We start from the raw sequence: 22,332 nt of genomic DNA, 5'->3' as shown, positions 1-22,332 counted from the left end.
GGGCGGATCCGGCTCCAGCTTCGCCCCATCCAGGACTCAGGCCAAGGGGCGGGATCGGCACAAACCGGGGAGCAGAGCCGGTTGGGGCGGAGCCCACAGTGCCGTGGGGCTGTGGGGGAGGGGGCGTGGGGGGCAATGGGAACAGAAGCCCCTTTGTTGCCCGCCTGCCTTGGCCCCAGCGAAAGGTAGCACTGCCAGGGAACGGCGGGTGTCTGGGCCCGGGAAAAGGTCTGGCGAGAGGGGCCACTCAGGCGGGGGTTATTGGACTTCCAGGCCAAGTATGGATCAAAGATGGAGGTACACAGCATACACCTCCTGCCTCGGTGGCCTCTCTGTGACTGGACATTGAACCTGACGCTCAGGGGTCAATGCTCCAGGAGCGGCTTGGTCAACAAGAGTTGACCACTGTGCCCCCCCGGCGAAGGCAGCTTCTCTGCCCTTAATAATAATAATAATAGTAGCATTTGTTAAGCGCCTACCATGTGCAAAGCACTGTTCTAAGCGCTGGGGGGGAATACAAGGTGATCAGGTTGTCTCACGTGGGGCTCACAGAAAGAGCCCGGGCTTTGGAGTCAAAGGTCATGGGTTCAAGTCCCCGCTCCGGCTCAATTGTCAGCTGTGTGACTTTGGGCAAGTCACTTAACTTCTCTGGGCCTCCGTTCCCTCATCAGTAAAATGGGGATTAAGATTGTGAACCCCCCGTGGGACAACCTGATCACCTTATAACCTCCCCAGCGCTTAGAACAGTGCTTTGCACACAGTAAGTGCTTACAGAATGCCATCATTATTATTAATCCCCATTTTACAGATGAGGTAATGGAGGCTCAGAGAAGTTAAGTGACTTACCCAAGGACACGCAGCAGACATGTGGCAGAGCCAGGATTAGAACCCATGACCTCTGACTCCCAAGCCCGTACTCTTCCCACTGAGCCATGCTGCTTCCCGTGGGAGTCGCTGGCTCATTGGCCTGGGGAAGGGGTAGAGCAGGGGTCAGAACGGGGTTGGAGAACAGGGCAGAGGCAGGGACGGAGGGCTGAGCGGAACTGGTGGGTCCTGGCTGGGCCGAGACGGATAGAAAGCGCAGGAGAGGCCGGGAATCTGACCGGCAAACGGGCCCATGTGTATCTAAACCTGGGGAGAGGAGGAAGGATGGGGAGCGGAGAGGGGGCAGGGAGGCCTGGAGCCCTTTTAACTCCTTTCCCCCACTGGCACCGCCTTGGTTCTGCCCGGCCGCACAGGCAAATCCCAGAGCGCTGATGAGGGAACTTTTCCCTTTGGGTTCTGGGGAGGGGTCTTTACCGATTGCTCAACTGTGGCCCGCCGGGGCCCCGGGGCAGCGAGCTCCGAAGCAGCTGAGCAGGGAGAGAGGGCAGCCCCAACCAGCTACAGCCCCGAGCCAAGTTCACCGGACGATAACGCCCCTCCCCCTCCGCACAGTGTGGGCACTGAGCCTGGCCCCGGACTCCAGTTGAGGGTCCCGGCTCCTCGAGGGGCTGGCACGGACCGAGCCAGGGGACCAGGCTTTTGGGGAGACCGTGGCTCTATTGGCCTGGAGTGTGGGGGAGGAAGGAGGGCAAAGATCCACTGACTTTGACTTTTTTTCAGAAGCAAAGGATTAAACATTCACTCGCGGCTGGGCACTGTCCTGGGGGAGTCAGGTTTGCTGCCAAGCCCCTTTCTGCCCCCCACCCCCCATCCACTCCCGGGTCCTAGCTCAGCACAGCGCAGGTGCCAGTTTTAAGGTGGCCACCAATGTCCAACACCCAAGGGCACCGGACTCCCCCTCCGCAACAGAGGAACAGACAGGGTCAGACCAAATGAAAGCTGGATTGTTCAGTACAAATCTGGATAATCGGCCTCCCTAGCCTGCTCCCAGTAGACTCAGGTCCCAGGTCCCAGCCTGGCTGCAAATCTTAGGGCCCAAACTTGGTCCCAAATGGGCACACACTTAAAGGAGAAACAGGGGGCAGGGCCCAGCCCTGTCCTTCTCCACAGCCCCACCTTGGCTCACATCATCCTTAGAGCCAGTTTGCCCCTCGGAAGAAAAACTTCCCGGACTCTGCACTGTGTTTGAGTAGGTATGCTAGAGACAAATTCATTAATACGAGGGCTTCTTTTAGCACTAGTAGGGAGTGGTGTTTGACGGACAAAGTTTCCTGTTAGTCAAGGCCCCTCAACTCTGAACAATCCAGAGCTTCCCTATATACCATACAGCATCTAATTGAATCAAAGAGTACAATGCAGCACAAATACATCAGGATAGGCGGCAATAAATAACTCCTTGGGACGGGGTTCTCCATCCAACGTCTGACTTGTTTCCAAGGTGATTAAATCCCTTCGAACAGCAGACCAGGGGTCCTGATTAGATCAAGGGGGTAGCTTTATCCTTGTTCTCAGCTACCCCTTTCAGAAGACCAGAGAACAAAGGGAAGAGGGGTTGTGAAGTGCTTGCCTTGGCAATCAAGAGTATCCAGTGGCGATCAGGCAGGCCCAGAGAGGAAACGGCTCAGGAAGGAGGAGGGAGAATGCAGGACCTTGACCCTTGTGCTTCCACAGCCCAAATAATAAAAACAATGGCAGTATTTGTTAAGTGCTTACTATGTGTCAAGCACTGTACTAACGACTAGTGTTATAATTATTATTATTAAGTGCCCTCAAGTCCTTTCCGATTCATAGCTACTCCATGGATATTCTTTCTCCAGAACATCCTGTTCTCTACTATAATCCGCAACCTTTCTAACGGTTCTTCTGTTATCGTTGTTATGGTCTCTATCCACCTAGCTGCTTCCACGTTTTCCCTGGACTTTTCCTAGCACTAGTGTCTTCTCCAGATAATTAGTCCTCCTATGTGTCCAAAATATGCTAATTTAAATCGAGTTATTTGGCCTTCCAAAAACCACTTTGGTTTAATTTGGTCTAACACATTTGTAGTGGATGGAGAGAAGATTGAAATAGTGGACAGTTTTTCTCTCCTGGGGTCGATAATCAATAATAAAGGATCTAGTAGCCAAGAAATGTGCCAAAGATTAATGTTAGGAAGACTTGCTATGAAGAATCTGGAAAAAGTCATGAAATGTGCTGATGTAACAATTGCCACAAAAATACAAATTGTCAGTTCTATGGTGTTTCCATTGACAATCTACAGATCTGAAAGCTGGACCGTGAAAAAACAGGATAGAAAGAACAGCGATTCTTTTGAAATGTGGTGTTGGAGAAGGCTTTTGCGAATACTATGGATTGCCTGAAAAACAAACAATTAGATTTTGGAGCAAATTAAACCAAAGTAGTCTTTGGAAAGCCAAATGACTCGACTCTGGAAGTCACAGGTCATGGGTTCGAATCCCAGCTCTGCCACTTGTCAGCTGTGTGACCTTGGGTAAGTCACTTAATTTCTCTGTGCCTCAGTTCCCTCATTTGTAAAATGGGGATTAAGACTGTGAGCCCCACGTGGGACAACCTGATCACCTTGTATCCCCCCCAGCACTTAGAACAGTGCTTTGCACATAGTGCTTAACAAATACCATTATTATTATTATTATTATTATTATGTTACCACCTTGTACTTCCCAAGCACTAAGTACAGTGCTCTGCACACAGTAAGCGCTGAATAAATACGATTGAATGAATGAATGAATGGAGAAAGTATATCCATGGAGTCGCTATGAATCGGAAATGACTCGACGTCACGTACTAATAATAAAAAATCCATTTGTTTGTTTTTCGGGCAGTCCATGGTACTTGAAAAAGCCTTCTTCAACACCACATTTCAAAGGAATCGGTGTTCTTTCTATCCTAACGTTTATCCAACCAAGACAATGACTGTACACATGGACTCCACCAGATGGAGTAAATAGAAATCAAACAGACAACTAGGGTAGATAGAAGATAATCAGGTTGGACAGTCTCTGTATTACATGGGGGTTCACAGTTTAGGATAACAGGTGTTTAATCCCCATTTTTCAAATGAGGAAACAGAGGTACAGAGAAGTTACAAGGTCATACAGCCGGTAAGTGGCAGAACCAGGATTACTCTCTCAAGCTCTTAGTACAGTGCTCTGTATGCAGTAAGCACTCAGTAAATACAATTGAATGAATCAATGAATCCAGGTCCCCTGACTGGCAGGGCCATACTCTCTCCATTAGGCCTCGGGACCCTGTGGTTCAACTCACGCCTAGGTACCTTCTCTGATGGATCTGGGTCTGACTGTGCTGTGGGTTCCGCTGGAGAATGGATTTTTTTTTTAAATGGTATTTGTTTAGAGCCTAATATGTGCCAGGCACAGTTCTAAACCTTGGGGTAGATACAAGGTAATCAATTTGAACACAGACCATGTCCCACACAGGTCTCACAGTTCTATTCCCTGTTGTACAGGAGAGGTTAACTGAGGAAAAGAGAAGTGACTTGCCCAAGGTCACATAGCAGACAAGTGGCAGAGCTGGGATTATAATAATAATAATGGTACTTGTTAAGTACTTACTATGTACTAGGCACTGTTCTAAGCATTAGGGTAGATACAAATTAATCTGGTTGGACACAATCCCTGTCCCACATGGGGCTCACACTCTTAATCCCCATTTTACAGACGAGGTAACTAAGCACAGAGAAGTGACTCATCCAAGGTCACACAGCAGACTCCTTCGGACTCTCAGGCCCATGCGCTGTCCACGAGGCCACTCTGCTTCCCCATTCTACAGACAGACCCTTGTTCTCCCAGGGCCCAAGCCAGGAGGTACCACCATTCAGTTCCTGGAGCTGCGAGCTCATTCATTCATTCATTCATTCAATCGTATTTATTGAGCGCTTACTGTGTGCAGAGCACTGTACTAAGTGCTTGGGAAGTACAAATTGGCAACATATAGAGACGGTCCCTACCCAACAATGGGCTTACAGTCTAGAAGGGGAAGACAGACAACAAAACAAAATGGGTGGACAGGTGTCAAGTCGTCAGAATAATTACATAATACATAATAATACATAAATAAATAATAATATTTTTTAAGCACTTACTATGTGCAAAGCACTGTTCTAAGTGCTGGGGAGGTTACAAGGTGATCAGGTTGTCCTATATGGGGCTCACAGTTTTAATCCCACTTTACAGATGAGGCAAGTGAGGCCCAGAGAAGTTAAGTGACTTGCCCAAAGTCACACAGCTGACAGTTTTAACCCCATTTTACAGATGAGGCAACTGAGGCCCAGAGAAGCTAAGTGACTTGCCCAAAGTCATACAGCTGACAGAGCCGGGATTTGAACCCATGACCTCTGACTCCAAAGCCCAGGCTCTTTCCACTGAGCCACGCTGCTTCTCTAATACATATAGTTGTACTGGGACCACTTGGCCAGGTGGATTAAGCCTGGACCTGGGAACCTGGAGACCTGTATTCAAGTCTCAGCTCTGCCCCCCAGCAGGTTACCTCAAGCAATTCACTTAACCTCTCTGGGAGTCTGTTTCTTCATTTGTGAAATAGGGATAAAGATCACTGCTCTCCCATCCTGTTATATTGTGAGCCCATGGAGGGCAGGGAAATTCCATTTATAGGGCTTTGTGCGTTCAGGTGCTTAGAGGAAAATTAGGGATCTTAATAACTGTGGTATTTGTTAAGCACCTACTACATGCCAAACACGGTTCTAAGCACTGGGATAGAGACAGATAATTGCATTGGACCTAGTTGCTGCCCCACATGGAGCTCACAGTCTACGTAGGAGGGAGAACAGGTATTGAATCCCCCTTTGTACAGAGGAGGAAACGAAAGCACAGAGTAGTGAAGTGGTCAAGGTCATACAGGAGGTACGTGGCAGGATCAGGATTAGAACCCAGATCTTCTGATTCCCAGATTTATGTTCTTTCCATTAAGGCCACACTGCTTTCAACTGTAGCCACAGGCTAGGATGTGAGTGTGTGTGTGAATGTGTGTGTGTGAATGTGTGTGTGTAGGTGAGTGATTGTACAAGCTAGTACATGTGTGAGAGGGTATGCATGTGCGTGAAAATATGGGAGGCTATGAGTGAGTGCATATGACTATGTGTTATTCTAAAAGCATGTGAGGGTGAGGGGTGTATTTGTGTGCATAGGGCTGCTTGCTTATGCGTACGGCTGGAGCAAGTAGTTACTTGTGTACATGGGACGGTTATTTGCTTAGTGAGTGGGAGCAGAGATGTGTGTGGGTGTGTGTATGCATACCTGAGTGTTTTGTTCTGAGTGCTGTGTGTCACGGTCAATGGGAATAAGTGTGAGTGGTGGCTGTCGTTGTTAATTTGGGGGACACACAGGCCTCCGAACGACAAGGGGCTGGGGCCATGCTGCCCACCTGCTACACTCGATCCCGCCTAGTTCCCGTCCGGGGAGCCTCGGAGGTCCGGCTACAGCGGGCGGGAATGGCCGGGGATCCTAAATGGCTGACGAGAGGAACGGAGGCTGAGGTCCCAGGCTTCTGGGGAAAAGATGGGGACAGAAAAGGAAGGGTCTCACCGCTCCCATTTTCTACCTAGCTCCCGGCCATGGGAGGGGTGAAGAGAAACGTGGCGGGATAATCCGAGGAAACTGTTTCCCACTCGGAAAAAAAAGCGACGACGGGCTCGTCCGGGATTTGAACCCGGGACCTCTCGCACCCAAAGCGAGAATCATACCCCTAGACCAACGAGCCACGAGCACAAATCTCTGCAAAGCCGCTTCTGAGCGTGCTCCGCGCCGCCCCGTCCCTTTCTTGAGCAGCTCTTGCTGTGCAGGCCCCGCCTCCCGCCATCACCGAGGCCAGGACCCCCGCCACGACCAAATAGGGCGGGGGCGACCGAGGCGGATTCAGGTTAATAAAGGTGTTTGATTTTTTAAAATACATGCGTCCCATTCATTCGATCGTATTTCTTGAGCGCTTACTGTGTGCAGAGCACTGTACTAAATTTTAGATTAAAAGTAATTCCCTGGTTCTGAAATACACTATTAATATTCTAGTCAAATGCCATGATTCCTTCCAGTACATATTACGTTTTTTTAAAAAAAAATCATTTTTTTAACTGAAAGCCGATGCTTAGAAATCTCTGCAAATCCTCTCGAGTGGTTCACTCATGTCTTTTAGGGTTGGGTCTCATACACTGATTTCAGCTCCCTTCACGTTCCTGACTCGAGAACCCTAATTCCCTGGTTCTGAAATACACTATTAATATTCTAGTCAAATGCCATGATTCCTTCCAGTACATATTACGTTTTTTTAAAAAATCATTTTTTTAACTGAAAGCCGATGCTTCGAAATCTCTCCAAATCCTCGCAGAGTGGCTCACTCATGTCTTTTAGGGTTGGGTCTCATACACTGATTTCAGCTGCCTTCACGTTCCTGACTCCAGAACCCAAATGGAGATCTGTAGAGAGCTAACCCGTCCACTCAGTCCTTCTAAGAAACTGGCGCAGAAGTGAAAGGGCAAAATCCGGGAGAGTTTCCCGGGCCCCTCTTTACACCGGGCCTGGGAGGCGCGGAGGGAGAAGCTTATTAAATTGAAATTGGAGACTGCGACGGCTCGTCCCAAGGTGGGGAGGTTTAAAAAGGAAAAAAAAGGGGCTCGTCCGGGATTTGAACCCGGGACCTCTCGCACCCAAAGCGAGAATCATACCCCTAGACCAACGAGCCACACAAGCCTATTTCCCTGCAGCGGCTTATGAGTCTGCTGTGCTCGCCCCGCCCGCCCGGTCGCGTCTTTCTTTGTCCCGCCCCATTCCTGCCCCGCCGGCCGCATTTATCATCAATCATCATCAATCGTATTTATTGAGCGCTTACTGTGTGCAGAGCACTGGACTAAGCGCTTGGAAAGTACAAGTTGGCAACATATGGAGACGGTCCCTACCCAACAGTGGGCTCACAATCTGAAAGGGGGGCTCACATTCATTCAATCGCATTTATTGAGCGCTTACTGTGTGCAGAGCACTGTACTAAGCGCTTGGGAAGTACAAGTTGGCAACATATAGAGACAGTCCCTACCCAGTGGGCTCACAGTCTAAAAGGGGGGCTCACATTCATTCAATCGCATTTACTGAGCAGTTACTGTGTGCAAAGCACTGTACTAAGCGCTTGGGAAGTACAAGTTGGCAACATATAGAGACAGTCCCTACCCAACAGTGGGCTCACAGTCTGAAAGGGGGGCTCACATTCACTCAATCGCATTTATTGAGCGCTTACTGTGTGCAGAGCACTGGACTAAGCGCTTGGAAAGTACAAGTTGGCAACATATGGAGACGGTCCCTACCCAACAGCGGGCTCACAGTCTAGAAGACTGCGAATCGGCCCCGGACGCGTCCTTTTCGGGGTCCGAGCAGAGGCCGGGCTGGCGCGGAGAGGGAGAGGGGAGGCCGGAGGGGAGGGATTAGGGCGGGCGATGGAGTCCTTGGCCCGATTAAACCCCCACCCGGAGACTGGGCAGTGCCCAGCAAAGGCCTTGCGCCCCCAGGCCCCGTGTGCCCCCTACCCCGGCCTCCCCCAGGCCCCATCCCCGTGCGCTCCGAAACGTGGCCGAGCGGTCTAAGGCGTCGCGCTGCTCCCCGGGCTCGGGGCTCCCGGGTTTGAGTCCCGCCGCGGACACGGAGCCGCCCCGGGCCGGCGGAGGGAGGGAGGGAGGGAGGGATCGGTGCTGGGAGTTGCCGTCCTCATTGGCGAGATTTGGGACGTCGCTCTCCCTCCCTCTCGAGCTCCCTTGGGCGTCCTGGAGCCGGGCTGGGATTGGGGGAGGCAGGCACCAGCCCCGAGGGGGCGAGGAGGGCCCGTGCACCGCCTTCCCAGCTGTGCGGGGCAAGTAGAGAGCACCGAGGGAGCGGGAGGAGGGCTAGGTTGGCACGTAACAAAGACCGGATTTGCTGGCATTGTCGACATTCCACCCGGCTTGGGAGACTGAACCAGAAGGCTATTCCCATTTCCTAGCACCTCGGTACCTAGGGAGGGTGGGCTCCACCGATGGAAGCCATGGCCTGCAAAAACAAAACAAACAAAAATCAGTCTTCACTATTCCTTCAGAAGGCTTGGGAAGAGAGTTTGCTTTCGGAGGCTCCATAGCTCAGGGGTTAGAGCACTGGTCTTGTAAACCAGGGGTCGCGAGTTCAAATCTCGCTGGGGCCTATCTTGACTTTTTTTTTTTTTTTTGGAAACTACAATGATGTTTCTCCACCCAGGGTATTCGGGCGTTTATCTGCCGAGAAATGCTTCAGGGACCGCCACCATTTGGACTCCGAAGAAAAGTGGATTAGAAATGTATCGGCAGACGGTTCCGTATGCCTTCTAAGGAGCGTTTTTGACATGCACTGCAAGTGGCTCGTTGGTCTAGGGGTATGATTCTCGCTTAGGGTGCGAGAGGTCCCGGGTTCAAATCCCGGACGAGCCCTTTTTTGGCCCCTTCGTTTTCAACTGCCTTTCCCATCTTTTCGATAGATCCCCGGCGCTCATCTGTCTCCAAGGCCGACCCGTTGGGGCACGGAGGTCCGCGAGAATGGCTCGCTTAAAAGCTGGTCACAGTTTTTTTAATTGGTATTTTGTTAAGCGATTAACTATGTGTCAAGCACTGTTCTAAGCGCTGGATGGTTTTGGAACAATTCTGGCTTTTTGATGGTTTTGGAAACTCTCTGCAGCCTAGCTCAGCCCCTGTCCCCAGTCCCCACTTCCTTTGCCCCCAGCCTCTCGGTCAATGCTTGTTCAGAAGGCGTGGAGCGGGCAGAGTTCCTATTTGAACCTCGGGTTCCACCACGTGGAACCCGGGAGTGGGAGAGATTGCAAGGAGGCGAGACCCCGGTAATAGCGTCCTTCCCCCAGCAGATGGCACCAAACCCTGCCGGCAGCCGACCAAAAAACGTCCCAGAACCAGTGACGTGGTGTTAATCGTCTGTTGGGCAACGAAGAGGTGCGCCGTCAGAGCCGGCTCGTTGGTCTAGGGGTATGATTCTCGCTTAGGGTGCGAGAGGTCCCGGGTTCAAATCCCGGACGAGCCCTTGTTTTTCTTTTTTTTTACTTTATTTTATTTTAAAATCCCTGATAGGGAGTGGAGATCACGAACTAGGGCCTCCTGTTACCAAGCGAAAGACACATCTCTTTCCCACGCAGCTCAAAAACTCTTTATTGTGCTACACGTGTCCCGCTATCACCGGGCTCCGCCGGACCCGTCCAGGCTGTCCCTGCTCCATCCTCAAGTTGCTCCGGTCTCATCCCTCATTTTTCTGTTCCACTCTTCCCCCAGCCGTAAACTCCCTCCGCAACCAAATCTTCCAGACCACAGCTCTCTCCATTTTCAAAGCCATCGAAAAACTTCTCCAAGAGGCCTTCCTTGGTTAATGGACCACCCCTCAGACCAGCACATGCCTTTGGCACTTCCGTATTCAATCAATCGTATTTATTGAGCGCTTACTGTGTGCAGGGCACTGTACTAAGCGCTTGGGAAGTACAAGTTGGCAACATATAGAGACGGTCCCTACCCGACAATGGGCTCACATTCTAGAAGGGGGAGACAGAGAACAAAACATATTAACAAAATAAAATAAATATAGATATGTACAAGTAAAATAAATAGAGTAATAAATACGTACAAACATATATACATATATACAGGTGCTGTGGGGAAGGGAAGGAGGTAAGGCGGGGGGGGGGGATGGAGAACAGTGCTTAGAACAGTGCCAGCGCTTAGAACAGTGCTTTGCACATAGTAAGCGCTTAATAAATGCCATTATTATTATTATTATGGAGAGGGGGAGCAGGGGAGTCTCGTATTCTGATCCTTATCTTTCAAGCTCGTGCATGTATGCGTATTTTGATTTATTTGTAAATAGATTTATCTCTACATTCAATTGTTTGTTCAGTTGTTTTGTCTGAATGTAGTTGTTACTGCTTTCTGCTTTATCCTGCTTTTCTCACCGGTCCGTACTTCACTCTGCCGCCCGGATCATTTTTCTAAGAATTTCACTCAGTCGATGTTTTCCCTTTCCTTCAAAAACCTCCGGCGGTTGCCCATCCATCCCCACTTCATACAGAAAATCCTTGCCGTTGGCTTTAAGGCACTCGATCACCTTACTCCGTCCGACCTGACCTCGCCGATCTCTTACTACAGCCTAACACGTCCACTTCGGTCCCTTAACACCGACCTATTCAATATACCTCGACCAGTACTCCAGATTGGAGCTGCAGGTTGAAGGGGAGAGGACAGTACCACGGCTAAAGGGTTGTGAAACAGGGAGGAGGGTGGGGTGGGGGTGGTGTTTACAGGGATGTAGCCTGGGGAAGCGGGCAGCTCTGCAGGCAGGAAACCCACAGAGGGGTGAGAGAGGTGGAACTGTGGTGCCCCGCGGCCTTTCGGAGATGGGAGAAGTCAGGTAACTGGAATGGAGTGGGCCGGGCCGCTTCCCCGCCCCCCACCCCCACCTGGTCCAGGTTTGAAGACTCTCTTCCCGTCATTACTGGCAACCATTCCCTCCCCTCCAGAGTCCCGTTCCCATCCCGGGCCAGTCGGCGCCCCCAGGGTCCCCGCTCCAAATTCCCTGCTGCCGGAGGAGCCCCAGCGCAAGGGCAAGGCCGAGGAGAGAGCAGCAGCCTCAGCCCAAGAGCACAAACCAGGAGTTTCCAGAGGCAGGGCCAGGAGCCCGGCAAAGAGAGAAAGTGTGTGACCTTTCAGGGATTGAGGGTCAGGGGGTGGGCACGGTGGGCCACGGACACCGTGGCGGGTGTGTGAGAGGGGATCGGTCAATGGGTAGGGGACTGGGCGCGACCGGGCTGCGGGGAGGATGGGGCCCCACCCTCCGCCCCCTCCCTCCCTCCCTCCCTCCATCTCCCCTCTCCCCCCAGGAGCGATGGCGCGCCTTGACCCCGGAACCCCCTGTCCCGCCCTCCTGCCAAGGCTGCTCCCTCTCCTTCTCCCGCTGCTGCTCGTTGCCACCCCGGAGGCCCGAAGCCCCGAGGACGGGCCCCCGTCGCCCCGGCAGCAGCTAGAAGATTTCCCGAAGACCCAGGTCCCCGGGGGCGAGGTGCAATACTGCAACGTGATGGTGGTGCGGAGGCGCGTGGTGCAGCCCAACGGCCAATGCCAGGGCACCAGCACCTTCTTCCACGCGCCCGTGGCCTCGATCCGCCCGTCCATCCCCTGCCCGGGCTCCACCGGGGACCGTTGTTTCCAGAGCCCGGAGTACGCGTCCACCGACTGTTTGCTCATGCACGGGACCGACTTCCCGCACTGCCGCTATCTGAGCATCCCCCGCCGGGGCAGGATCACCATCAGCAACTGAGCTTCCGCCCGGCAGCCCGGGCGGGGGGCGCCGAGATCGCCCGCCTCTGCCCCATTCCCTCCTATGGCTCTCCAGGATCGATCCGGAGCGAGGGTCACCAGCACCTCCCCTCGTGGGCGTCACAACTACATTCCCCCTTCGTAAACATACCCCTGCTCCATCTCCTTTTCCCTAGTCTCTCTGTCTCTGTCTCTGTCTCTGTCTCTGTCTCTGTCTCTCTCTCTCTCTCTCTCTCTCTCTCTCACACACACACACACACACACCGTTATACTCACACTATCACACACGCCCAGACACCTGAACGTAGACATGAACTCTCACTCACATACACTCTCCCCCAAGGAAGTGCTTTGGGTCTCTTCTCCCCTCTGTAGGTCCCTGTAGCAGAGGGAGGAAAGGGGGTAAGGGGGGCAGGCACTGAGAACCTTCCCTCCCTGGAATGTGTTGTTGAATTTCTCTGACTTCTTTGGAATAAACATTGATTTCCCCAGGGCTGAGGCGTGTCGCATAGCAACTCCTTGCAAATTTACTTGTTTTTCCCAGATTCTCATACGTGTCCATCCCTCCCACAATCTAGATCACCAAGTTCAATAGCCCCAGCACCAATTCTACAAATCCCGTCCTGGCTGTGACCCTCCATAGCTAGCCCTGGCTTTTAACCTAGCCCTGCACACCCAGCCCTGATTCTGGCCCTGCATACCCAGCCCTGGCCCTGGCCCTGGCCCTGCCCATCCACCCTTGGCCCCGGACCCATGGTGAAAAGTCTGTGCCCCTGGAGGTACTGGGTTGTTACTCAATTCACGATTCCGGACTCAGGACCTAGGCAGTCGTTCACAGACTGCACACCCCCAGGGCTGCTCACTCTGATCCTTAGGCATGTCTTTGTAGCTAAAGAGAGTAATTGAGCTATTTGTTAAGTGCTTCTGGTGAGCCAAGTACTGTACTAAGTGCTGGGGTAGATACAGTACAATCAGATCAGACACAAGCCCTGTCCTACGTGGGACTCTCAATCTGAGGGGAGAAAACAGGTATTTAATTCCCATTTTGCAGTTAAGAAAACTGCAAATTAAGAGAAATTAAATAATATGAGCTCCCCAGCCCTCGAGTCCTTTGAGCAGAGGGCTTCTAGCGGGGTGGGGGGGGGAGCGCAAGATTTTCCTGCCCACCAGGCATCAACATGACCATTTCCTCAAACCAGTTATAATAATAATAGTGGCATTTGTTAAGTGCTTGCTATGTGCCAAGCACTGTTCTAAGCACTGGGGTAATAATAATAATAACGATGGCATTTGTTAAGCACTTACTTTGTGCAAAGCACTGTTCTAAGCGCTGGGGAGGATACAAGGTGATCAGGTTGTCCCCCGTGGGGCTCACAGTCTTAATCCCCATTTTACAGATGAGGTAACTGAGGCACAGAGAAGTTAAATGACTTGCCCAAAGTCACACAGCTGATAAGTGGCAGAGCCAAGATTAGAACCCATGACCTCTAATTCCCACGCCTGTGCTCTTTCCACTAAGCCACGCTGCTTCTCAAGTTGTAGTTCAGAAACCCAGTCCAGTCCAGTCCACAGCTGAAACAGCTCAGGATCTTGGCATGTTCAGTTTATGCCAACACTTCCATTAGGTGGAAAGGCAGTAGGTGATGGCAGAAATGGACCATTTAACACCATTTACTTTTTTATGGTATTTGTTAAGCCCTTGCTATGCGTCAAACACTGTTCTAAGCACTAAAGTAGATAAAAGTTAATTAGATTGTGGGGCTCACAGTCTAAGTACTTACTCTTCCCTTTCCATCCCTGACTCTCTGTCTAGGGTTACAGCAGGGACCATATAATACCCCTAACTCTCCCCTCTTTATCCTGTTTCTCTCCCAGTGACCCAGCACAGACCATTCAACACCCCTGACTCTCCCCTCTCCATCCTGACTCTCCCTCCAGAGTTACAGTACAGATCATCTAACGCCCCTAACTCTCCACTCTGTCTCTTGCTCACCGACCCAGCCTAGACCACCCAACACCCCTGACTCTTCCCTCTCTAATAATAATACTAAATGTGGTATTTGTTAAGCACTTACTATGTATCAAGCTCTGTACTAAGCACTGGGCTAGATACGAAATGATGGGGTTGGACATAGTCCCTGTCCCACATAGGGCTCACAGACTCAATTCACCATTTTACAGATGAGGTAACTGAGGCACAGAGAAGTTAAGTGACTTAACCAGGGACACCCAGCAGACAAGTGGTGGAGCCGGGATTAGAACCCAGGTCCTTCTGACTCCCAGACCCGTGCTCTGTCTCCCTATCTCTCCCTCAGTGACCCAGCACGTACCACCCAACACCTCGGACTCTCCCCTCTCCACCCTGACTCTCACTCCAGGGTCACAGCATGGACCATCCAACACCCCGACTCTCCCCTCTCTAACTCTGACTGTCTCAAGATGGTGCAGAATGGATGCTCATCCGTGGATCTTTTCAAACGGCGATAGGTGAGAGGATGCATAAAGGATCGGGGCAGTGTTGAAGATTGGTGGGGAGCTGAAGAGAGCACCCTGGGCCATGTGTAACTCCCCAGAGACAGAGCATCATTCATTTGGCCCCTTCCCTTCCCCAGTCATCATTATCACCATCAGACTGTAAACTTGTTTTGGGCAGGGAAAATGTCTGTTGATTGCTATATTGTACTCTCCCAAGTGCTTAGTACAGTGCTTTGCACATGGTAAGTGCTCAATAAATACGATTGAATGAAAGAATGAATCAGTATTCATTGGGCCCTTACTGTGTGTCATGCACTGTACTAAGCTGTACCAGTTGTCTGCTGCATGACCTTGGCCAAGTCCCTCCCTTCCTTCATTCATTCATTCAATCGTATTTATTGAGCGCTTACTGTGTGCAGAGCACGGTACTAAGCGGTTGGGAAGTACAAGGTGGCAACATATAGAGACAGTCCCTACCCAACAACGGGCTCACAGTCTAGAAGGCTCACAGTCACGTCTCTGTGCCTCAATTACCTCATCTATAAAATGGGGATTGAGACTGTGAGCCCCATGTGGAACAGGGACTATCTCCAACACTATTTGCTCATATCCACCCAGCACTTAATACAGTGTGTGGTACATAGTAAGCACTTAACAAATACCATTATTATTACTATTACTATTATTATATATAATAGGTATTAATTAGGTATTAATATAAATAAATAATTAATAACATAACTTAAAGTTTTAAAGACTCTAGGCCCAGCCTGGAGATCCTTAAGGGGATAATCCACAGAGTTTATATAAGTATACTGTATAAACAAAATATTATTATTATATGTTATATCTATGAATAATACCCATAATTGATTTATTTAAATTAATGCCTGTCTCCCCTTCTAGACTGTAAGCTCATTGTGGGCAGGGCACATATCTACCAACTCTTTTGCATTGTACTTTCCCAAGAGCTTAGTACGGTGCTCTATCATACTAAGTATGATGGATTGATTGATTGATGGATGGACTGGGGAGCTTCCAGAGTCTGCTCTGAAGAAGCTGGAGCCCCGGAGGTCTGCACTGGAGGAACTGTGTATCTGGGGGGTCTGTGCCACAAAAGTTGAGGACCTGGATGGGGGTGGTCTGTCCTGGAGAGTTTGGGGGCCCAAGAATCTACATTTGGAGAGACTGAGGACTCGGGACCCAACTAGAGTAGCAGGGGAGGGAAGCTGAGGGGAGGTCAGAGGGATCTGGGCTGGTCCCGGGATACTGGGTCCTGAGATCTGCGGGGTGGGCCCTGAGATGATATCGTCCTGCATGACTCAGCTTCCAGGCCCTGCTGGCCGCCAATTGACCTCACCAGGCCAGGTCCAGCTGTCCAGCAAATGACCCATGTACTCCGTGGGAGGGGAATCTGATCCAATGGAGATTTAGCTGCTGACCACTGTGTGTCCAGCATCCATGCTTGATGCTGCCCAGAAGGGCCTGACTTCCTGTCCACAGTCCACTGGCCACCCAGCCCCGTGTTCTGGCTCTGGCTCAGTTTTGGCGGCAGATCAGAGGCTGTTCGGTTGCCTTCTCTGTGGGTTTGGACTGAGAACGTCTCACTCTGATACACCGTCTCGCCATTTACTCACCCTCCCACCCACCTGCAGCCTTAAGGCAGAGGTCAGGAAATTCAAAAGCCCTGGGGCAGATAGAAGTAGGGACACCCTGTACAGAACCATCCTGGCCACTGTGGGGTTTAGGCCTGGGCAACTTGAGCCCCAGGAACAAGCTGCTTCTTGTGATGAAATGTGCAGTTTCTCTGTCTTGGGGGTCCTGGCCAGGAATCAACCAAGGCTGGGGTGGTGAGGGAGTGGTTACGGAAGACTAGGGTTGGAGGGGGGCCTGTCCTCCCTTCTCGTTTCATTTTGACTTCAGATCCTGTTTCTCCTCTGGTGACTCAGCATAGACCATCCACCACCCCTAACTCTCCCCTCTCCATCCCTGACTGTCTCCCAGTGACCCAGTACAGGTCATCCAACACCCCTGACTGTCTCCTTTCCAATCCTGACTGTCCTGCAGTGACCCAGCACAGGCTGTCCAACACCTCTGCCTGTGCCTTCTCTGACCCTGACTGTCTCCCAGTGACCCAGCACAGGTAACACCCCTGACTTCCCCCTCTCCGACTCTATCTGTCAGTGACCTAGCATCCAACACCCCTGACTGTCCCCCAGTGACCCAGCAGGAACTTTGGCCCATGGATCTGTCCAATCCCCCAGTGCTTTTTGTAACATTACAGTTCCTTCCTGAGGGAAGATGTAGATACAGTTCCCTCTATCCACCCCTTCCTGGGGAAAGAAGTGTTTCCTGCTGTTTGGGCTCAGCCTGCTGCACTCCAGTTTCAGAGGGTTCCCTCATTTTGTGGGTTGGGGGGTCAAAGCCAGATTAACACAGGGGTTCAAAGAGCTTTAAAACCAGGGCATGAAGTTTGCAGGGCTTCAACCAACCCCTTAAATTGCACTAACCCCCTAAATTGCACACCCTCTCGACCATATCAACTTTTCAGCCGTTTGGGGCTTGATGAAGATGTTCTTCTTTGTACAATATTGCACTAACCCCCTAAATTGCACACCCTCTCGACCATATCAACTTTTCAGCTGTTTGGGGCTTGATGAAGATGTTCTTCTTTGTACAATAGATGCCACAAGGCAGCCCATGCCTGCACTTCTGACTTTAAAAGAGGATCCTGTCCTTTAAATGGATGGGAATAGGGCAGCATGAGAGAAAAGCCTGCTTGTTTCCTATAATTCCATTATAAGAAGTGTGACAGCATCATCATCAATGACGATTGCAATATTTGTTAAGTGCTTACTATATGTCAAGCATTGTACTAAGCTTTAGAGTAAATTCATTATAATCGGGCCCCACACAGAGCTGACAGTCTAAGTAGGAGGGAGAACAGATATTGAATTCCTATATTGCAGATGAGGAAAATGAGGCCCAGAGAAATTAAGTGAATTGTACAAAGTCACGCAGTAGGCACACGGTGGAGATGAGATTGGAACCCAGGTCCTCGGACTCCCAGGCCTGTGTTCTTTCCTCTAGGCCTGGGAGTCGGAAGATCTAGGCTCTGATCCGGGCTCCTCCACTTGCCTACTGTGTGCCTTGGACAAGTCACTTAGCTTCTCTCTGCCTCAGTCAGTTAACCACTAAATCATATTTATTGAGCATTTACTGTGTCCAGTACACTGCACTAAGAGCTTGGGAGAATATACTATAATAAACATGTTCCCTGCCCACAATGAGCTTACACTCTAGAAGTAGAGACAGACATTAATATAAATAAATGACAGATATGTACATAAGTGTTGTGAGTTTGGGAGGATAACGGCCACGCAGCAGGCAAGTAGCATAGTGAGTACACATATGTACGTACTCTTGTACATATTTACTATTCTATTTATTTTATTTTGTTAATATGTTTTGTTTTGTTGTCTGTCTCCCCCTTCTAGACTGTGAGCCCATTGATGGGTAGGGACCGTCTCTAGATGTTGCCCATTTGTACTTCCCAAGCGCTTAGTACGGTGCTCTGCACACAGTAAGCGCTCAATAAATGTGATTGAATGAATGAATAAATAAAGGGAGCAAGCCAGGGTGTTGCAGAAGGGAGTGGGAGAAGAGGAAAAGAAGGCTTAGTCAGGGAAGGGGTCTTGGAAGAGATGTGCCTTCAATAAGGCTTTGAAGTTGGAGAGAGCAATTGTCTGTTAGATATGAGAAGGGACGGCATTCCAGGCCAGAGGCAGGATGGGGCGAGAGGTCGGCAGTGACAAAGATGAGACTGAGGTACAGTAAAAAGGTTAGTATTAGAGAAGCAAAGTGTGCGGGCTGGGTTGTAGTAGGAGAGTAATAATAATAATAATGGCATTTATTAAGCGCTTACTATGTGCAAAGCACTGTTCTAAGTGCTGGGGAGGTTATAAGGTGATCAGGTTGTCCCACGGGGGGCTCGCAGTCTTAATCCCCATTTTACAGATAAGGTAACTGAGGCACAGAGAAGTGAGGTGACTTGCCCCAAGTCACACAGCTGACAAGTGATGGAGCCAGGATTTGGACCCACAACCTCTGACTCGAAAGCCCGGGCTCTTTCCACTGAGCCACGCTGCTTCTCTTTGAAGCTAATGGTGAGGAATTTTTCTTTGACGTGGAGGTGGGTGGATAACCACTGGAGATTCTTGAAGAGTGGAGAAATATGACCTGTACGTTTTTGTAGAAAAATGATCAGGGCAGCAGAAGGAACTATGGACTGGAGTGGGGAGGTACAGGAGGCAGGGAGGTCAGCAAAGAGACTGATGCAGTAATCCAGGTGGCATAGGATGACTAATCATATTAACACGGTAGCAGTTTGGATGGAGAGGAAAGGGTAGATTTTAGTGATGTTGCAAAGATGGAACCGACAGAATTTAGTGATGGATTGAATATGTGGGTTGAATGGGAGAGAGGAGTCAAGGATAACACCAAGGTTACAGGCTTGTAAGACAGGAAGTTTCCTCATCTGCAAAATAGGAATCCAATACCCATTCTCCTTCCAATTAAGTTGTGAGTCTCATTTGGGACATGAACTGTATTCAACCTGATTATATGGTTTCTATATCAGCGCTTAGTACAGCACTTGGCCCATAGTGAGCATTTTAAATAATAATAATAATAAAAATAATAATAATAATAATAATAAAAGACACCCGTTAAGGGCTTTCTTAAGGGCTTGTCTTCTGTGTGACTTTGGGCAAGTCACTTAACTTCTCTGGGCCTCAGTTACCTCATCTGTAAAATGGGGATTAAGACTGTAAGCCCCGTGTGGGACAAGCTGATTAATTTGTATCCCCCCCAACGTCTAGAACAGAGCTTGGCACATAGTAAGCACTTAACAAAAGCAATAATTATCATTATTATTATTATTAAGACAAGCACTATTCAAAGCCCTGGGGTTGATATAAGTTAGTCAGATTGGACACATTCATTTGTTCATTCAATCGTATTTCACTGAGCACTTACTGTGTGCAGAGCACTGTAGTAAGCATTTGGGAAAGTACAACACAGCAATAAAGAGAGACAATCCTTGCCCACAATGAGCTCACGGTCTAGAGGAGCTCACAGTCTAAAGAGACCCTGTCCTACACGGGGCTCACACTCTTAATCACCATTTTACAGATGAGGTAACTGAGGCCCAGATAAGTTAAGTAACATGTCCAAGGTTACACAGCAGACAAGTGGCCAAGTCAGTATCAGAACCCAGAACTTTCTGGCTCCCAGGCCCGTGCTCTGTCCACTAAGCCACGCTGCTTCCCCCCAAAATACATCATATTTTAACAAATACTGCCATTTTTTTATAATTTGTATTATTACTGTTGTTATTGTTGTCGTTGTTTATCATCTTCTGCCTCAATCAGTCCACGAGCCCGGGTAGTGATTAACAGATTGTCTTTGTACAGAAACGCTCTGTGCATGTTACTCCCCTCTGCAAAAATCTCCAGTGGCTGCCTGTCAACCTATGAATCAAGCAAAAACTCCTCACTCTCGGCTTCAAGGCTGTCCATCACCTCGCCCCCTCCTCCCTCACCTCCCTTCTCTCCTTCTCCAGCCCAGCCCGCACCCTCTGCTCCTCTACCACTAACCTCCTCACTGGGCCTCGTTCTCGCCTTTCCGGCCGTCGACCCCCGGCCGGGCCGCGTCCTCCCCCTGGCCCGGAATGCCCTCCCTCCACACATCCGCCAAGCTAGCTCTCTTCCTCCCTCCAAAGCCCTACTGAGAGCTCACCTCCTCCAGGAGGCCTTCCCGGACTGAGCCCCCTTTTCCCTCTCCTCCTCCCCATCCCCCTGCCCTACCTCCTTCCCCTCCCCACAGCACTTGTATTTATTTGTACAGATTAATTACTCTATTTATTTTATTGTGCATATTTACTATTCTATTTATTTTGTTAATGATGTGCATATAGCTATAATTCTATTTGTTCTGACGATTTTGACACCTTGTCTACACATTTTATTTTGTTGCCTGTCTCCCCCTTCTAGGCTGTGAGCCCGTTGTTGGGTATAGAGTGTTGCCGACTTGTACTTCCCAAGTGCTTACTACAGTGCTCTGCACACAGTAAATGCTCAATAAATACGATTGAATGTATGAATGTGCTAATCCCCGGCGTTTATCACCGCCCCGCCTTTAGAGCCCCGCTGATTCTTTGGTTAGGTGAGGTCACTAAGGCAATGGTGACTAGAAAGGGGAAATGTGCTTGATAATAATAATAATAATAGCATTTATTAAGCGCTTAATATGTGCAAAGCACTGTTCTAAGCGCTGAGGAGGTTACAAGGTGATCACGTTGTCCCACGGGGGGCTCACAGTCTTAATCCCCATTTTACAGATGAGGGAACTGAGGCATAGAGAACTGAAGTGACTTGGCCAAAGTCACACAGCTGACAATTGGCAGAGCCGGAATTTGAACCCATGACCTCTGACTCCAAAGCCCATGCTCTTTCCACTGAGCCACGCTGCTTCTCTGATTAAGCGGGGTAAAGGTGACACTGGCTGGTGTGTGTTCACATCACCGGGTTTCCCCTTTGCCCTGCGAGGTGAAAGCGGGGACACCCCGCCACCCCACTTCCTCCTCCCCCCAACACCTCGCGGCCGCTTTAGCCTTCCGAAGAAGAAGCCACAGGGCGAAGCGTAGAAAGGGAAGAGAGGCGGGTCAGGATCGGCCAGCCCTCGTTCCGGTCGGGGGGTCCTCCCGCCCACCGCACCCCCCAGACGGAAGGCCTGCCGAGGCTGCCCACAGCTCCACCCGCAACGCTGCCACCCCTCTGGCCGCTGGCGCTGTGATAATGATGATGATGATGATGATGATGATGATGATGATGCCATGGAGGGTTACGGTTACTTGCCGGGGGCTCCCACTAGACGATTCAACCCAGGGCCCCGGCTTCTCCTAACGCGACCCCGATTGCGGGGGAAGGCGGAATTTGGGAGACAGGGATTCTGTAGGGACGCGGGATTTGGGATACAGTGATTCTGTATTTCCCGGTCCACTGCTGAGCTGACTCTCCTTAGGCTAAGAGGCCTCCTCCCAAGTCCCAGAACGTTCATTCATTCAATCGATCCTATTTATTGAGCGCTTACTGTGCAGAGCACTGTACTAAGCACTGGGGAAGAACAAGTTGGCAACATAGACGGTCCCTACATGACAGCTCCCCTCGCCCCCCGCCGACAGCGGAGTCCCGTTTCTGTGGCCCTCCCTCCCCGCGATCATGCGCCCCAGTGTCGGAACCACGGACCTTGTGACCCCAGTACCGGGACCCCTAACCCCATCACCGCCAACTCCGGGACTTCAGGACCGTTAGCTCCCAGCACACTCCCAAACTCCCAGCTCTTGGAACAGTGCCTGGCACATAGTAAGCGCTTAACAAATACCATAAAAGTAGAAAATCACAATCCCAACTGCTCACTTCCTGGGGCTGAAACAACATTTATTGCAGAAAACGGAAAAGGTAGTCAGGGATTGGGGCGGGGCTATGCCAGGAGAAATGGAACCCTTTTAGCTTAGAGGCAGCGTGGTTTAGTGGAAAGAGCCCGGGAGTCAGAGGTCGTGGGTT

General features: G+C 50.4%; 1 protein-coding gene and 5 non-coding genes across 7 annotated transcripts; 4 read left to right on the top strand and 2 right to left on the bottom strand.

Annotated features, from left to right (window-relative positions):
- Nucleotides 1–6,570: 6,570 nt before the first annotated feature.
- Nucleotides 6,571–6,642, bottom strand: TRNAP-UGG. Its single transcript has one exon. It is a non-coding gene; the product is annotated as a tRNA-Pro (tRNA).
- Nucleotides 6,643–7,545: 903 nt separating this feature from the next.
- Nucleotides 7,546–7,617, bottom strand: TRNAP-UGG. The gene has a single exon. It is a non-coding gene; the product is annotated as a tRNA-Pro (tRNA).
- Nucleotides 7,618–9,020: 1,403 nt separating this feature from the next.
- TRNAT-UGU lies at nt 9,021–9,093 on the top strand. Its single transcript has one exon. It is a non-coding gene; the product is annotated as a tRNA-Thr (tRNA).
- A 190-nt stretch (nt 9,094–9,283) lies between these two features.
- On the top strand, nt 9,284–9,355 carry TRNAP-AGG. The gene has a single exon. It is a non-coding gene; the product is annotated as a tRNA-Pro (tRNA).
- A 529-nt stretch (nt 9,356–9,884) lies between these two features.
- TRNAP-AGG lies at nt 9,885–9,956 on the top strand. The gene has a single exon. It is a non-coding gene; the product is annotated as a tRNA-Pro (tRNA).
- A 1,326-nt stretch (nt 9,957–11,282) lies between these two features.
- On the top strand, nt 11,283–12,716 carry LOC119921097 (probable inactive ribonuclease-like protein 12). 2 transcript variants are annotated; one of them, XM_038741452.1, is made up of 3 exons: nt 11,288–11,327; nt 11,437–11,610; nt 11,797–12,716. In XM_038741452.1, exon 3 carries the CDS (start codon nt 11,802–11,804, stop codon nt 12,231–12,233), a length of 432 nt encoding a protein of 143 aa, XP_038597380.1. In that variant the 5' UTR covers nt 11,288–11,327; nt 11,437–11,610; nt 11,797–11,801; the 3' UTR covers nt 12,234–12,716. The 2 variants fall into 2 exon arrangements, with proteins under 2 accessions (XP_038597381.1, XP_038597380.1); XM_038741453.1 differs by lacking the exon at nt 11,437–11,610 and having other exon boundaries at nt 11,283–11,327.
- The last annotated feature ends 9,616 nt before the right edge of the window (nt 12,717–22,332 follow it).

This window comes from Tachyglossus aculeatus (genome assembly GCF_015852505.1).
Source record: "Tachyglossus aculeatus isolate mTacAcu1 chromosome 12 unlocalized genomic scaffold, mTacAcu1.pri SUPER_6_unloc_1, whole genome shotgun sequence".
NCBI classification, from domain to species: Eukaryota; Metazoa; Chordata; class Mammalia; order Monotremata; family Tachyglossidae; genus Tachyglossus; species Tachyglossus aculeatus.
This window is presented reverse-complemented; position numbering and strand designations above follow the sequence as displayed.

Excerpts from the sequence above, each read along its gene's own strand:
- LOC119921097 (XM_038741453.1), top strand. The coding sequence starts at position 11,802 with ATGGCGCGCCTTGACCCCGGAACCCCCTGTCCCGCCCTCCTGCCAAGG.